The following is a 15,156-nucleotide window of genomic DNA, read 5'->3' on the forward strand; positions in this document are numbered from 1 at the left end:
GCTTTCACACTGCGTTACTGCGTGCTGACTGCTGAGGTAAATTATTGTCTTACAGGCTAGGTTGTTTGCACTAATAAACAGGTGCCTTTGTTAACATGGCTCGAGTAGATGTGTCAGTGCGCTAAGGTTGAAAATGGCATCTTTCATATTCATCTGGCAAAATAATTTATAGGAAAGTTTGCATCTATTTATTAAAGATTGGTTGAGGACCCTTTGCCACATGCATTGGCTGCATATAAACATCATTATATTACAGTTTACGGCCATATGCACAACATATATTGTAGGGTATGGGCCAAATTTACTAAGAAAGCTAGTGGAGTCGTCTGCGTTTGATGGGAAGGTGTGACGCTCACTAATATCTGCTGATTAGAGGCAACGAGCTAATTTTCGAACGCAGAAGCACGTGCTGTCCGTGGTCCTGAAACGTGACAACAACGTGAAAAATTAATGCCATTACGTTGAGTGTTTAATATATTTAAGGCGTTTTTGCGTAAAGAAATTGTGCTTTGCAACACTATGTGACGGTAAGAATTTCTGACAGGCGTTCAAGAAAATTAAAGAAGTGACTTTTGTTGGTGTTTCAGGTTATCTTTGATTTCCGCAGCAATCAGCATGCTGTTTGTCAGCAAGTGATGTGTTTTGATGGAGTCCATTTAAAAATGCATTATCAGGTTTAGTGAAACACTCTCTCTTTTAATAGCCTATACATGTATCGAGACCAATGTAACCATCTTTGTTTAGTTTGAGTTTAATGCTGGCGCCCTCATACCCTGTGCTGATGAAATCAAACAAGTTTTTCTACAAAGGCACACGAACACAGGATACTTTATTTAGTTCATAATTATCTTTAATTTTGATTTATTTATTTTTTTGATTGTTTGTTTGTTTTACTTTATTGTAGACACGCTGAATACAAACTACTGGATTACGCTAACTGGACAGGAAATTTAAATTTAAATCTTGTAAACAGGGAATTTCTTGGCCATTTAGCGAGATGGCCAAGAAATTCCCAGTTTACGAGATTTAAGTTTAAATTTCCTGTCCAGTTAGCGTAAATGCAAATCTCTCAGTACATGTAAACAGAAAACTAAGAAAACCTACAATATACATATTTAAAATAAAAACAAACTTCACAAACATGACGAATGTAAGTACCCCCACCCCCCAAAAAAACCCAAACCCCCCAAAAAAACGCTAAGCACCGAGGTTGAAATGCGTATGAAAATTTCACTGTGTGAAAAATAAATAAAGAATAAATAAATAAACTCTCGCGTTGTCACAAGAGAATGTACATTTATATTCTCATTTAATATATTTAAAAATATTTGTAATAATTAAATATAACTGTATTACTAATATATATATATATATATATATATATATATATATATATATATATATATATATATCACATCACACATATGCATTTATAAGTAGTCACCACCTCAAACTGTGCTGTCAGTTTACACAAACCTCGTTGTTTATGCTAAGCAAAATATTGAAAGGCTTTTATTGCGAAAGTACACAACGTGAGCCGGAAGTGGTTTTCGTTGCTAACGCTACTGTTTGTAGCATGTGTAAAATAGGTACATGTGTTTTGAGCCGGTAATAGTCGTTTTTGTTTTTTTCCCTGACCCGAATTAAACGTACGTTGACCATTAATTCAACATTATAGCGGTGTTAGCATCCACACCGCTATAACATTAGCTCTCCTGTGGTTACTGATGAACGCTCCTCGAGCTTACCTCACGTGGGGCTTCCAGCTAACGTCTGTCTTAACTTGATGCAAACTTTCATAACAGGTTCTGTAACGCATTTACCCACCGAATGACCTGCGGGTAATTGTGATTTTCCGGTATAGTTGTACTACCTGTCGGGATGTCTGCGCCTTGTCGGTACGCTCTGTTCAGCATATATAATCAGCGAGCAGGTTTCACACAGGTCAGAAGATTGACATGCATCCAGTGGAAGAGCTCTGAGTCCCTGATGAGAGGTGGATACACAGCCGTACTGAGAGCTATGGCAAATAAGAGAGGAAGCCTCACTTTATTTTCTTCGAGGTGCCTGTCAGGTTCAGCTGCGGATGCAAAAGCTCGGGTGAGGAGAGTTTCTATCGAGGGCAACATCGGTAAGAGTTTACAGATTGTCCCAGTTAGACGAATCTCCTGTTGTATGTCTCTGTGCTGATCTCCTGCATTACCTGCTTTTTAATAACAGCTGTTGGAAAATCGACCTTTGCGAAACTCCTGCAGTCAGCTTGTGCAGACTGGGAGGTGGTGGCAGAACCTGTCAGCAAGTGGCAGAACATTGAGAGTGAGACCTCAAAGGTGGGTATATTAACATCTTCATCTTTTTTGTTACAAAAATTAAAGGAAGGCAGGATGATACAGCTTACATTTGTCTGCTCGTGTCTTTGACAGGGCCAAGGTGTGCCCCCACAGACCACAGTCAGCAACCTGCTGCAGATGATGTACCAGGACCCTCAGCGCTGGTCATACACGTTCCAGACGTATTCCTGCATGAGCCGGCTCAGAACACAGCTGCAGCCTCCACCTGCACGCCTCCTCCAGTCAAAGGGAACACCTGTCCAGGTGTATGAGCGTTCAGTCTACAGCGATAGGTGAGTTAGTCACATTTACCAGAAGTATTTTCAACAAACTTATCAAAATTTTGACAAGGATATATTGAAAATTAATTCTCCTGTATTATGTTTTCTCAGATATATCTTTGCTCTGAACATGTTTGAACTGGGATGTATCAACACTACAGAATGGGCCGTCTACCAGGACTGGCATTCCCTCCTGGTGGAGCAGTTTGGACACCAGGTGGAGCTAGAGGGCATAATTTACCTCAGCGCCCCACCAGAGGTATGGCACATGAAATTCAGTATTTGGTGCTCTGAGTGCAAGGTAATTTAGTGTCACACAAACAGTTTTGCATGTCTTTTAGAAATGCATGGAGCGCCTGCAGCGTCGGGGAAGAGCAGAAGAGGAGGGCGTGAAGCTGGATTATCTGGATAAGTTGCACTCTCAACATGAGAGGTGGCTGGTCGAGAAAACGACCGAGTGAGTGAGAATAAGATTACACAGCTCTGATTATCTTTTGACTTTTTCCAGTGCTGTTAGCTGCTTTAGGGTGACACTTTAAGGTATATTTGGTGTTATAAGCCTTTTTACAGGGGGGTCTCAAGTATTTGCGGATTTCATCTATTCGCGGGCAGTTGTAGTCTCTAACCTCTGCAAATACCGGGGGTCAACTGTACAATGAAGAAGGACCTGGGGCCTGGTGACATCACTTAAGGTTTAACCCCAGATTTTCTGGATTATGTGATTTATTGCCATCGTAATTTATGCGCACGCCTAACCAGAGGGGTGTACTACAAAAGAAGTTCAACAAAGCCAGGCTGTTTCAGGCATCATGTGACTCCTCTTCCACACAGAAAGAGTCCTATAAGTGGCACTTACTCCAATCACGGATGTTATCAGATGATATTCATAAAATAGTGTTACAAAAATAACAGTAAAATGCAACACTGTGACAAATAAGACAAGACTGTAATGCTGCAGAAAATCGTTAATCTGGTGAATTAACAGTGTTAAGAATTTTTTTTTTTTTTTTAATTTGAGTTAATAGATATATGTTAATGTTGAGGGCACTCTTGTTTTTAAGGTGATAATTCAGTTTTTTTTTTTTTTAATATAATAATAATTATAATATAATGCCAAATCACAACAGTCGTCTTGAGGCACTTTGTATTGTAAGGTAAAGACCCTACAATAATAGAGAGAAAACTTCAACAATCAGACTATGAGCAGGCACTTGGTGATGGTGGAAAGAAAAATCTTCCTTTTAACAGGAAGAAATCTCTGGCACAACCAGGCTCAGGGAAGCACGGTCATCTCCCACAAGAGGTGAGGGGAGAAAAATGGAACAAAAGACACATTAGAGCTCTGGAACATAAGGTGAAATTAATTTGGTCTATTAAAAAAACATGTTCTGCATTCTATTAGCTGCAAAAGTAAATTAGAGTCAAGCGTAAAGACCTTTATACATTTTCTGCATGACCAACAGAATACTTGCATCCAGTTACCAGTTGTCATGCACAGTTAGCTCCACCTTGTTACTAAGGTAAAACATGTTCCCCCAGCACTCTGCATTGCACTCAAAGCTGTAAATAAACAAATAAGTGAAAATTGTGGCGCTTCCAGGTGATTTTAATGAGAAACTCTGAATGTGGTATGTGCTCAGTGTAGGTTAGCATGGCGATGTAGTCAAGTAAAAAGAGACTCGCCTTTGTGATACTGAGAACTCTGACTTTAAGCTGGAGATAGCCCGCTATCCCGTTAGTCTCCCTCTCCATTATGCTTACAAGTAAAAAAGAGAAACTACACAAAGTAGTGATATCTAGCTGGTCTAAACTTTCTGGTGGTGGCACAGTGCTTGTGTTCAGGTTCCTTGCAGCTGTTTGCTGTAAACAGCTGACGGTTCAGCAGTGTGTGGTCTGCTGTTAATGTCATAAAGTGCGTGATACAGCTTTGTTCTCTCCTTTCAGAATCCATTTTGAGAAGCTGAAGCAGATACCCGTCTTAAAACTTGATGCCAGCGTGGAATTTAAGAGTGACCCAGAGGTGCAGGAACAGTTTATCACAAAGGTGTGCTTGAATACCTACTGAATGGCATTTATTCCTAAAAGGTGCTGTGCCAGAGTTAACCACACGGGGGCACTGCTCTGATGTTGTGAATCACAATCTTCCACCCTGGGGTGGGGCATGTGAGGGTGTTTGAGCCAGTCAGCTGACATGTTTTTGTATGGAGGATGTTTAATGTGTTTCTGATATGCTGTGATCCTAGTATGCCTGTTTGTCCACAGGTGAAGAACTTCTTTGATGCTTTATGAGAGGAACCAGCAGCAGCAGCACAGTGGGAAACAGATGAAACCAGTCAGACCTCCATATAAGTCTTTATATAAATTAATGCACAGACCTCTTTTTGATGAGCTTCTGGACCATATGATGTGAAACCCTGACATATATTTTTTTGGGATATGAATGTGTTACTTTAAAACCTTGTACTATTATTTCCTGGTTACTTTTGAAACACACTTTGCAGTTATGAACGTTACCTCTTAAACTGTAGTTTACTGTTTATGTCTTTGGAGCTGTCTCTCTGAGTCAGCACATTTTTACAGCTTCTATAAATTATAAACTAATCCGTACTAGAACTGAAATCACACAGTGTGTGTCTGTGTACTATTTTATAAACATATTTATAATCCTAACTCATTGGAACAAGCAATTAAGACAAATGTTTCTTGCAGCTTGTTAATAAATAAAACATGTTTTTACATTTCAACATTGAGTTGTCATTTTATATTAGTCATTTTATTCTTATAAACTTTATTTGCATTAAGGAAATAGAAAGGTTCAAATTGCTGTGCAAGATTTTAATTGTTTTTAAATTGATTCCTGAAAGAACAGTTCATTTGATGGGACAATGACCTTGGATAAGTGCTTTCTTCTTCTGTTTTTTCTGGCCCTCTGATGTGCTCTGATGATCAGAGGGGCTGTTCGGATGCCTGGAGTGGCCAGGGGTCATCAAAGGGCAGCTGGCGGCTATAAAAGGCCTGCCTGGAGCTCCGTCTGCTCAGAGCATCATTTGAGCCTGAGAGCAGCTGGAGTAAAGGAGGAGATCTCTGCTTCTCTCTCTTGTGAGTTTCAGCTGAAATGGAAGTCCTCATAGTCTTCATCTGTGCTTTTGGAGTGGTTTCTTCCGCCCGGGGCCACAGATATCACACGGGACTCGAGAGCAGTTTGGCATTCAGAAATCTGTCAACCGATCATCGCAGCGGATACCCTCTGTACATGATGCAGCTGTATCGCTCCTTCATAAGTGCTGATTCCTCCTCATCGGTAGCTGTCGGCGATGTTACTGCACAAAGCGACAGCCTGTCAGTGCACAGTTTTGATTCTGTCAAAAGCCTGATGGCCAGAGGTGAGTAAACAGCTGAATTATGTTTTTCATGTTGCTCATTGGTTGTTAAATTTGCTATTTAATGTATGAGTTGGTTTCTCTGTGCACTGAATCCTCCAGGAGCTCTTTGACTGATCGATTGTCTGTGCTATCAGACCCTCCCTTTTACGACCCAGCAAGTGTCAAAGTGCTTATTCGAACTTTAAAGGCTTGCCCTGTTTTATGTGGGGAGGTTGTATATTAGCCCTCAGACGTCCTTGCACGGGGGGGTCCAATACACATCCTGTCCTGTTCACCCTCTCACTCCAGTGTTTTGACATTTGTCCACAGATCTGGTTTGTCCAGATTCATCCCAGACTGCAGTGTGTCAATCTGAAGTCTCACTTGCGTGTCTCATTTTCAGGCTGCCATCAAGAGGGCGAAAAGTGGACCGTCACATTTGACATGTCATCCATCTCTACCAGTGAGCTTGTCCAGCTGGCAGAGCTGCAGATCAGACTACCAGCTTTCTCTGCCTCTGAGCGTGCCACTGTGGATTTATATCACTCCCAGAAGCAGAGCTGTGACCTGGATGACACATCGTGCCAGGAGGGGCGTCTTTTCTTAGGGAGCTTTGGCACATCGCCCAGCAGCACAAAGTCCTCCTGGAAGGTGTTCAATGTGACCAGTCTTTTAAAATACTGGCTATGCCAGGGAGACGAAGTGCAGAGCCGAGAGGCTTCGGGAGAGCCTGAGACTCAGTATGGGAGTGGTGCTGGGGATGCAGTGGAGAAAACCAGAAAGTCTCTGTTCACAACTTTAGGACTGAGGCAGAGAAAAATCCCCCATCCAACCACAAACCGGGTCATGATGGTGATCTTCTCCAAACATAAGGAGGGCCATGCAGCGTACAGTCTCATTCACACTGTGGAGAACTCCAAGTATGTGTCCATGGACAAAGAGGGCAGCGACATTCAAAGTCGGCGCCACAAAAGGAACAGAATGGAAAGGATGCGAGTAGCTGGTGTACCTGCACCTACTGTGGCTCCAGCACCATCAGCAGCAGCAGAGCAGGTCCAGAGACCGCTGTGCCGAAAGGTAGACATGTGGGTGGACTTTGACCACATCGGCTGGGATGAGTGGATTGTGCATCCGAAGCGCTACAACGCATATCGTTGTGAGGGAGAGTGCCCTACACCCCTGGACGAGTCTTTCAGTCCCACCAACCATGCATACATGCAGGTAAGCAGATTAAAGAGTTTCACTGAACTATTTCTAAACCTCAAAATAAAAAAATCCTATAGTTGCTCATTTATTCATGTAAATTATTTCATTTTCAGAGCCTCTTGAAACATCACCACCCAGAAAGAGTGACCTGCCCGTCCTGCGTGCCAACGCGCCTCAGCCCCCTCTCCATGCTGTACTTTGAGAACGATGATTTGACTCTGCGGCATCACGAGGACATGATTGTCGAGGAGTGCGGGTGCCACTGAAGCCCCCACCCCATCACCGCCCCAGCTTACACCTAAACACACAAACCTGCTTTGTTTGTGGTCTATTAACTGAACATTAACCGACCATAGACTTTAACTCAGATGTTTTTTTTAATTGCTTCGATGTATAAATGAATACTAAAATATCAATGTTATTGAGATGAAATGACTCAAAGTATATATATTTCATCCATACTGGGTGATAAACTAATATTTTTCTATCTTTTGTGTTATTTATGCATTATCATGTAAATTCTGTACATAAAATATATATTAAATTTCTTTTATTTTGACGTAAGTGTGCTGTTTTATGTTGTTTTAAAATATTTTTCTTCACCCGTTTGTATATATTTTTATTTATAAGGTGAACATTTTTAACAAACCCTTTATTAAACATTAAAAAAGGCTCATACATAGTCACAAAGGTTTTTTTCCTAATTCAAAGTTAAATGAAAATGTATTTATTTAGTTAAAAATAAATCACGCCTCATTTATTTGTAAAAATTAAACAAATATATATCAGCACCACCAGTTTATCTGGTGTAAGCTTTAAATAGCATTTAATTTGTTGCCACTTCCATTAAATCTCCCAGCAGTAGCTACAAAGCTAAACGGGCACACTTTATTCTTAATGTTCCTCGGATGACAGATCTGTTTGGGTTAACAAATAAAAGACAGAGTGTGCATCCACCTTTTAATCCGTTGCTAGCAGCCAGCAACTTAGTATATTGGCCTTTCTCACCTCCCCAATCCACATCTTGGTCCTGTTAAAGTGCACACATCATCAGAGGTCATTAGCGTCGTCCTCCCTGGCCGGGCACGCTGGGTGGAACAACACAAACCACACTGAAGGATGGACCGGTGGGTGAGAAAAGGCAGTAGTACTACTTGTTTATCCTGGTGAGGAGGGGGTTGGACAGCCAGGAAGCTGAGGTGACAAGGAGATCATTCATGGGAGGGAGTGGAAAGACTGCACCTGAAGGGTGACGCTACTGTGGAGGAAAGACAGGCCGGACTGGAAGTGATCAGCTGAAACTATTCAATCCACACATCCACCCAAGACAAGACCAGACCGAGTAGTATTTCAGGATTTGTCCACGTGTTTTTCTTTTCTTTTCTTTCCTGTTTTTTTTTTTTGTTTTTTTTTTGCAGAGGTAAGTTTTGCAATCAGGACCCTTTTTTTGCACTCACTACAAATGAACCCGGAGCGCATCAATTTTTAATCCACTCAATGATTTGAGCTTTATTTATATTTATTCTAATGATGATTCTCTACAGAGCCGCTTACACCACAGACTGAAAGTAGAAACGCATTTGTGCAGTTCCGCACATGCAAGAGTATTCATAACGAAAGAGTGTTTCATTGCTACAGCACTGTGCAAAAGTCTTGCACCACCCCTTATTTCTTCATATTTGGCGAGGACAGTGGGAAACAGTTGCAGTGATTTATGCATTTAGGCTACATGCAAACATACATAAAAATCCAGCAGCAAAAAACTGAATTCTAACGAATTTGAAAGTCAATATTTGTTATGAGCACCTTTATTCTTTGACACAGCCTGAACCCTTTTTGGCAGCTTTCTTGTTATTTCTTTAAGTAGTCTTCAGGAATATCTCTCCAGGCTTCTTGAAAGACATTCAAAGCTCTTCTTTTATATTCTCTGTCGAGATCCCACACTGCTTCAGTAATATTGAGGTCTGGGCTCTGTGGAGGTCAGTCAGTGACTGATTGTGTATCACAGCGTGTTTCTCTATACGGCATTGATTTTACTCCATAATGTATCAAAAAAATCTGACAGGACTTTTCTTTTTTCAGAATTATTTCAGTTTTGATGAGATTTCCAACACCACACATAACTCCAAAACCCATGACAGAGCCTCCACCCTGTTTCACAGATGGCTGTAGACACTCAGTGTTGGACTCTCCTGTCCTCCTTTGTACACAGTGATGACGATTTGAACCAAGAAATCTGTATTTATCACTCTGTCACACCTGTTGACACTGATCTTCAGTCCACTTCTTGTACCACAGCCTTTCCTCCACTTCCCTTCTTAAATAATGGCTTCTTCACAGCCGCCTTCCACTGAGATCATTCCCGATGAGGCTTCAGTGGACAGTAGATGGATTAACTGCAGGGTCAGATACATCTCTGCGTCATGTTTTTGCTAGATTATCTATTTCTTGGGAACATTACTTTCACATTGGAATAACTTTGTTGGTGCAAAAAATACAATGTTAACACAGGCTGTTAAACTGTGTTACCTTTGGGATTTTTCATCGATCCAATTGAAATCTGTTTTAGTAACGAAAGCTTTTAACAAAGTGCCAAAAGACACAAATTAAAACTGGTTCTTTGTTCAAGAGCATTTTAAAACGTTATAAGAAAGTCTGGAATCAAAACTTAAAGAAATGAGTGTTGGCTTTAAACTTCGCACATTACTGGATGCAAGATTTTAAAAATGTGAAACATCTTTTAGATCAAACAATGAGAAGTTCAGTGAAACACCATCTATTCCGGCACATTTATTCATAAGCACTTCACAGTGAAGCGAGCCAGTGACAGAAGTGGAATCGTAAATGTTGAATGGAAGGAAGGAGTTCCTGCCTGATGTGTTGTACAGTTGCATATTGACCTCTCTGTAAACAGCCCACTGACTGAGGTTATCAGCCTCCTGCGAGCTCCACGTGGAATTCCTCTGAACCAGAGCGACGCAGGAGGTGCAGCAGGCTGCAAGACTTGTCACTTTGAAATGTATATTAGCTTTTCACTTAAACATCTAAACCGCTGACACGAAACAAAAGCATTATTTGATTTCAGATGGCACCATTCAAGTTCAAAAAAACACAACTGATTTGACAGAAAGACTCAGTGAACACATGACGCAGAGATAAAGTCTGAATGGTGTTTGCTTTAATTTCTTTTTTAAAATCACCCTAAAATAGCGAAATATCTGATTCAAAATGTCATCAACAAATTTCTGTTTTACATTCTTTACACTTCAGGTGAAGCGCTCGTTTATGAGAGCAATACTGGAAGACCGTATCTAAAGAGAGGTTGTGCGAAATGCACTGAAATAAAAGCACATCGAGTGAAAACCGTTATGGAATGGTTAGAAATTCGGACAATTCGATTCTCATTTTCATTGACTTGTTTTATTACCGAGCGATGAGGCATTGTTGGTGTTAAGCACTTCTCAGTGTTCGTTTTAAACTCGCAGCCACTACCTGAAGGCACACTTTTTGTTACACACAAACCAGGCCGAAACCTTGAGGCAGACAGTAAAAGTGTAATTACAGATCCAAAAAATGAGGCCGACAGAGATAAGATCCTCTGTCTACATGGAGTAGGTGGTGGTAGGGGAGGAGACGGTACCCCTGTCTTCACAGCACTTCGTTGGGCTTCACCTAGATGTCCATTTCAAACTGTGCGTCATCACCTTTGAAAAGAAAAATAAGTAAACAATAAATGTAGGGTGGAGATGGATGATGATTTGTAGGCTTCATTGCTGTATTGCTCGCATGGGTTCTACATCATAATGCAGAAAATAGATGGATGGACTTTAAGTGCAACATCCATCCTGTGATGTGTGTATAGGTGTGAACATACCAGCAGTGCTACTGTTCGGAGCAGCGGTGTTGTTGTTCAGTAGTTCTCCATTTTGAGTGTTCTTTCTGGTGTCCTTGGAGGCAGGGCTTGTCACTCCTGGAATGACTGGCAGGTTGGCAGGAGGGGTCCTGGCCAACGGAGAACTGCGACAGTCCAGCAGGAACTTGCGTTCGTAGATGATCCTGGTACCTTTTGTGTTCGCAGGTGGGAAAAATGAAGGATGATTATCAGATGCGCAGCATTGAGAGATCAAACAGAGCACTGAGGCCACACTCGCACTGACTGGGATCAGCTGCTTCATCAAATTCCTGTATTTTAACTTGACCTGTGTGCCACAATAGACGTGATTACAATATGAAAACAGGCATTTCTTCAAAATCTTGCTGTCTGTACCTGATCTTCACGCAGTAACTAGAAGGACGTTGCAGCATATATGTGGCAATGTTATTACTAATTATGCTGCTGCTCTCTTACGGCTGTTGTTATGATCTGCAACGCTTCAGCTGTTGTATATTATGTATACTATCGCACAATGAGCCAGTCTGAATGAACACAACACACACACACTCCTTGGCAGTGATGCGATGGCTTCCAGTTGTGATAACGAACCAACTGATTTACTTTCTGCTTTAACGCAACTAAACTTGAAGAAAAGCTTCGTCACGAAAAGCTTTGTGAACAGCAAAGTGTACAGTTAATAAACACAGTTTTAACATTTGGTGCAAAAGGAACATGTGCCCTTTTTAAGGCAGTATGTTATATTTGCACATTCGCCTAACAAGCAAAAGTCCCTTATGCTACGGGTCAGAATTAAATATGTCCCACTGACTCACAGAAATTGGTCCATGCTTTCATATCAAGCAGGTTAGATTATTGTAACACTCTATTTTCAGGACTGCCCAAATCATCAACATGACAGCTTCAGTTCATTCAACCAGATTCCTTACAGCTACACAGAAATCTGACCACATTACCCAGTACTGAAATCACTTCATTGGCTTCCAGTACAATATAGAATTGCTTTTTAAATCCTTCTGTTATCTCACAAATCTCTCACCGGTTCATGCCCTGCTCATCGGGTGCAGATCTTGTAACTGTTCCCAGAGTCAGACCTCAGTCTGAGGTTGCTCTCATTACTGGGGTCCTGCTCTTTGGAACAAGCTGCCTGCTGATCTGAGATCAACTATAACTGTGCACATATTCAGAATCCTCTTTATTTACCTGGGCTTACACTTAACAGGTGCTGTTGTTTTGTTTATGCTGTTTTCACTGCCATAAAGCCTTATAAACCTGCACAGGTATGATTGTGTCTTCTTTTTTTCAGCAAATGATTTATTTAATCTTGCTGTCTGCTGCTATCAGACTCTTTAACTCATCCACTTGAGTCAGGTCCACATGTACTGAACCAGACTAAACATAGCTCACTGCACGCTGTCACTTTTTGTACACCACAACGTATGCTTGCACACCACCTGTGTGCTTACAATACCTGTAATATGCCAGAAACATTAGTGCTAATACCTTATTTTATATGAAGTGTACAAATACTTGACAACTCAATCCTCTGGGATTAATAAGGTTTCTCTCATTCTCATTCTTTGTTAACCACATTGAGGTTACATGTAATGAAATGTGCTATATTAAAAAAATCGTTTTTGCTAAATATGCTACCTGCATTGATATAATATATTTTTACTATACTATTCTTTATAATCTCCCTTAAAAGAAATGTGTCCTGACCAATTAAGGGAACACATCACAATATGAAAATAAATCATCGTCAGACAGACACACAGGTCCCCTGTTCCTATTCAGCAGTTTGATACTGTTTTTTTTTAATAGTTATATCCGTTTAATAATGACCCGGTGTTACTTTTATAAGGTAGTTATTAACACTGTGTGACGCACAAAACCCTGGAAAAAGGATGAAGTGACACCTTTTAGTGTAATTACACAGTGTTACTCTAACCTATAGATTACCTTTACTGAGTTAAACCTCGTGTCTGCAGCAGGTTTAGGTGGACAGCCCTCAGAAGCAGGGACCTCTAGAGGAATTTAAATGATCTCTACAGTAAACCAAAGGTGGAGCAGCTCTGCTGGCTGACCGTGTGACAACAGTGCGTTGAACCCAAACTTTAGACTGCAGCTAAGCTACAGACAGACGCTCACTATCTTAATTAAGACCGTCATGTCTAAACAACCTGTTCCTTCATTACTTCAGAGTCCGCATTTCTTTGCATTTCCTCTTTTCGAGTAAACACTTGCTCGCTAGCTTTAGCGGTTAGCTTAGCAGAGCTACAGCAGACCTCATGGAGTTAGCCTAAGCTGCAGACAGAGAGAGCGGCTCCAAAGTGGATAAGAGTACAAGTCATGTGTGTCCGGGAGTCAGAGCAGATCTCCTCGGCACTCTTGAATGAATATGACAAATAACAACACTGCGTACCGCCGGGGGTCGTGCTGAACAGTGTCCCTCCCGGGGTGGTGGAGTAGTCGTGGGGCATGTGCTCCGCGTCGTTGATCGTCACCCTCCTGATCGACGGGATGGCCTTAGCGTTGGTCTTCTGGCAATCGGTGGACATCTTCTCCCAACTACAATAAACTAACTAACTAATTAATATCAAACAAGCACAAAGTCTTGGTTTTATAAAGCCACGCCGAGCCGGGGTTTCGGGTATGGCTTTGACTCAACTAAATGACTACTGTCGGATAAATAAAAATAAATACCTCGTTTTCATAAGTGCAAACAGTGGAAGGCTGGACCTAAAACAGTCACATTACATCAAGCACTCACACACACGAGTGTCCAGGATCTTTGTTTAAAAGGACCTGAGCACACGTTCCTCCGCTCTCACTCTGCCTGCCTCAACATGCACACAAAACAACACAGCAGGCTGCAGGAGAGAAGGCTCCAGAGATGCACAAAAAACAGCCAACTCCGCCCCCTGCTGGCACTAAAGGACTGCGCACTCTGCGACGTTCAAAACTTCACCGGCTATAACTGTCATAATAAAAACAGCATAATAAGGTGTTTTTTTCAAAACAAGTCGAAAAGCATTATTTACAGACAATAGAAACATTAATAAGATGATAACATACATACTGTCCTGTGCAATTCCTGGGTCAGCACTCATTTCTTTTTCGCTTCTCTTCTATATTTTGCTTGAAAAATTGGAAATACGTGTACTGATTTATTGAAACACGTGCAAACATGCATGGAAATGTTTTATATGAGACTAAAATAGATGTTGTGCAGTTCTGATGAGCTAATGAGCGTGAAAATCAATAAAGCGGTCTTCAGGAATAGATGCCCAAAGTAAATAATAATAATGTTGATATCTTCTCATCTTCTTGTCTTCTTTTGTTGTCCACTTGTCCAGTTTCCTCAAATTCCTTAAGGAGGCATTGCGCACCATGCCAGATTATTCCATATATTTTTTAATAGGCCTTTGGGAATCACCTTGTTTGTGAAAAAATACTATTTTATTCCTGCAAAATTGTTTCTTTGCTAAGTTTCCTGTTCCCTTTAGTTAGGTGCTGTTTTATGCTTGAACAACTCATTGGTCAATGCTTAACAAACACAAAAGACATTCTTCCAAAAATGATCTGGTAGTGAAAAAGGAGCCAGTGTCCAAAGAAAAGCTTTGAAAGACCATCAGAAAATCTGGAGAAATATGGCCATGTTAGTAAAAAACAAAATAAAAAAAGAACAAGAGCAAAATTTGCGGGATTGAAGGACAATTCTGAAGTAAATGCATTTTTTCTTATTTTTTAATGAGAAGAAAAGGTGTCAGCAGGTTCGATTCCACAACCGAGAAGCCTTAAAATTTAAACCTTTAGCTTAAAGGTTTGAGGAACCTAAGATCAGGAAGTTGCAGAACCGATCCTCTACAAGCCTCAAACGTGACCATCAAATGTCAAAATCAACTCTAATACATACTGGGAGATTTTAAAACATGTGTGATGTGTCACAAAAAGAGAAAAAAAAGATTTATAAAATTGTTTCCACAAGCCGGTGTAAGTGTTGCTTCCATTTGTTCGTTTACTTTACTTCCTCTGTGGCGTTTCAAATGACCATCTTCCCTTCCTCCCTTTTTTTTGTTCTT

At 40.9% G+C, this 15,156-nt stretch overlaps 3 protein-coding genes across 4 annotated transcripts; 2 read left to right on the forward strand and 1 right to left on the reverse strand.

Annotated features, from left to right (window-relative positions):
- Positions 1-1,515: 1,515 nt before the first annotated feature.
- Positions 1,516-5,355, forward strand: dguok (deoxyguanosine kinase). Its single transcript, XM_084946150.1, has 7 exons — positions 1,516-2,131; positions 2,221-2,330; positions 2,424-2,623; positions 2,723-2,870; positions 2,953-3,068; positions 4,556-4,655; positions 4,874-5,355. The coding sequence occupies exons 1-7, from the start codon at positions 1,882-1,884 to the stop codon at positions 4,898-4,900; spliced, it is 951 nt and encodes a 316-aa protein (XP_084802276.1). The 5' UTR covers positions 1,516-1,881; the 3' UTR covers positions 4,901-5,355.
- A 79-nt stretch (positions 5,356-5,434) lies between these two features.
- Positions 5,435-7,695, forward strand: spaw (southpaw). Its single transcript, XM_084946149.1, has 3 exons — positions 5,435-5,994; positions 6,377-7,194; positions 7,293-7,695. Exons 1-3 carry the CDS (start codon positions 5,727-5,729, stop codon positions 7,443-7,445), a joined length of 1,239 nt encoding a protein of 412 aa, XP_084802275.1. The 5' UTR covers positions 5,435-5,726; the 3' UTR covers positions 7,446-7,695.
- Positions 7,696-10,335: 2,640 nt separating this feature from the next.
- Positions 10,336-13,960, reverse strand: LOC146376185 (eukaryotic translation initiation factor 4E-binding protein 2-like). Of its 2 annotated transcripts, XM_084947081.1 has the most exons (4): positions 13,778-13,960; positions 13,497-13,660; positions 11,054-11,242; positions 10,336-10,883 (listed from the first exon to the last, which is right to left on the reverse strand). In XM_084947081.1, exons 2-4 carry the CDS (start codon positions 13,630-13,632, stop codon positions 10,852-10,854), a joined length of 357 nt encoding a protein of 118 aa, XP_084803207.1. In that variant the 5' UTR covers positions 13,633-13,660; positions 13,778-13,960; the 3' UTR covers positions 10,336-10,851. The 2 variants fall into 2 exon arrangements, with proteins under 2 accessions (XP_084803207.1, XP_084803206.1); XM_084947080.1 differs by having other exon boundaries at positions 13,497-13,959.
- Between the last annotated feature and the right edge of the window lie 1,196 nt (positions 13,961-15,156).

This window comes from Perissodus microlepis, chromosome 12 (genome assembly GCF_051167445.1).
Source record: "Perissodus microlepis isolate ML-2025 ecotype Zambia chromosome 12, ASM5116744v1, whole genome shotgun sequence".
Lineage (NCBI taxonomy): Eukaryota > Metazoa > Chordata > Actinopteri > Cichliformes > Cichlidae > Perissodus > Perissodus microlepis.

What these genes read in the sequence shown, in the direction of transcription:
- dguok (XM_084946150.1), top strand. Translation starts at nt 1,882, where the DNA reads ATGTCTGCGCCTTGTCGGTACGCTCTGTTCAGCATATATAATCAGCGA. An exon ending in TTGAGAGTGAGACCTCAAAG is followed by an intron (nt 2,331 to 2,423) that starts GTGGGTATATTA and finishes TGTCTTTGACAG; the next exon opens with GGCCAAGGTGTGCCCCCACA. An exon ending in ACCTCAGCGCCCCACCAGAG is followed by an intron (nt 2,871 to 2,952) that starts GTATGGCACATG and finishes CATGTCTTTTAG; the next exon opens with AAATGCATGGAGCGCCTGCA.
- spaw (XM_084946149.1), top strand. Translation starts at nt 5,727, where the DNA reads ATGGAAGTCCTCATAGTCTTCATCTGTGCTTTTGGAGTGGTTTCTTCC. An exon ending in CAAAAGCCTGATGGCCAGAG is followed by an intron (nt 5,995 to 6,376) that starts GTGAGTAAACAG and finishes TCTCATTTTCAG; the next exon opens with GCTGCCATCAAGAGGGCGAA. An exon ending in CCAACCATGCATACATGCAG is followed by an intron (nt 7,195 to 7,292) that starts GTAAGCAGATTA and finishes TTTCATTTTCAG; the next exon opens with AGCCTCTTGAAACATCACCA.
- LOC146376185 (XM_084947081.1), bottom strand. Translation starts at nt 13,632, where the DNA reads ATGTCCACCGATTGCCAGAAGACCAACGCTAAGGCCATCCCGTCGATC. An exon ending in GTTCAGCACGACCCCCGGCG is followed by an intron (nt 11,243 to 13,496) that starts GTACGCAGTGTT and finishes CGAACACAAAAG; the next exon opens with GTACCAGGATCATCTACGAA. An exon ending in TCCGAACAGTAGCACTGCTG is followed by an intron (nt 10,884 to 11,053) that starts GTATGTTCACAC and finishes TTCTTTTCAAAG; the next exon opens with GTGATGACGCACAGTTTGAA.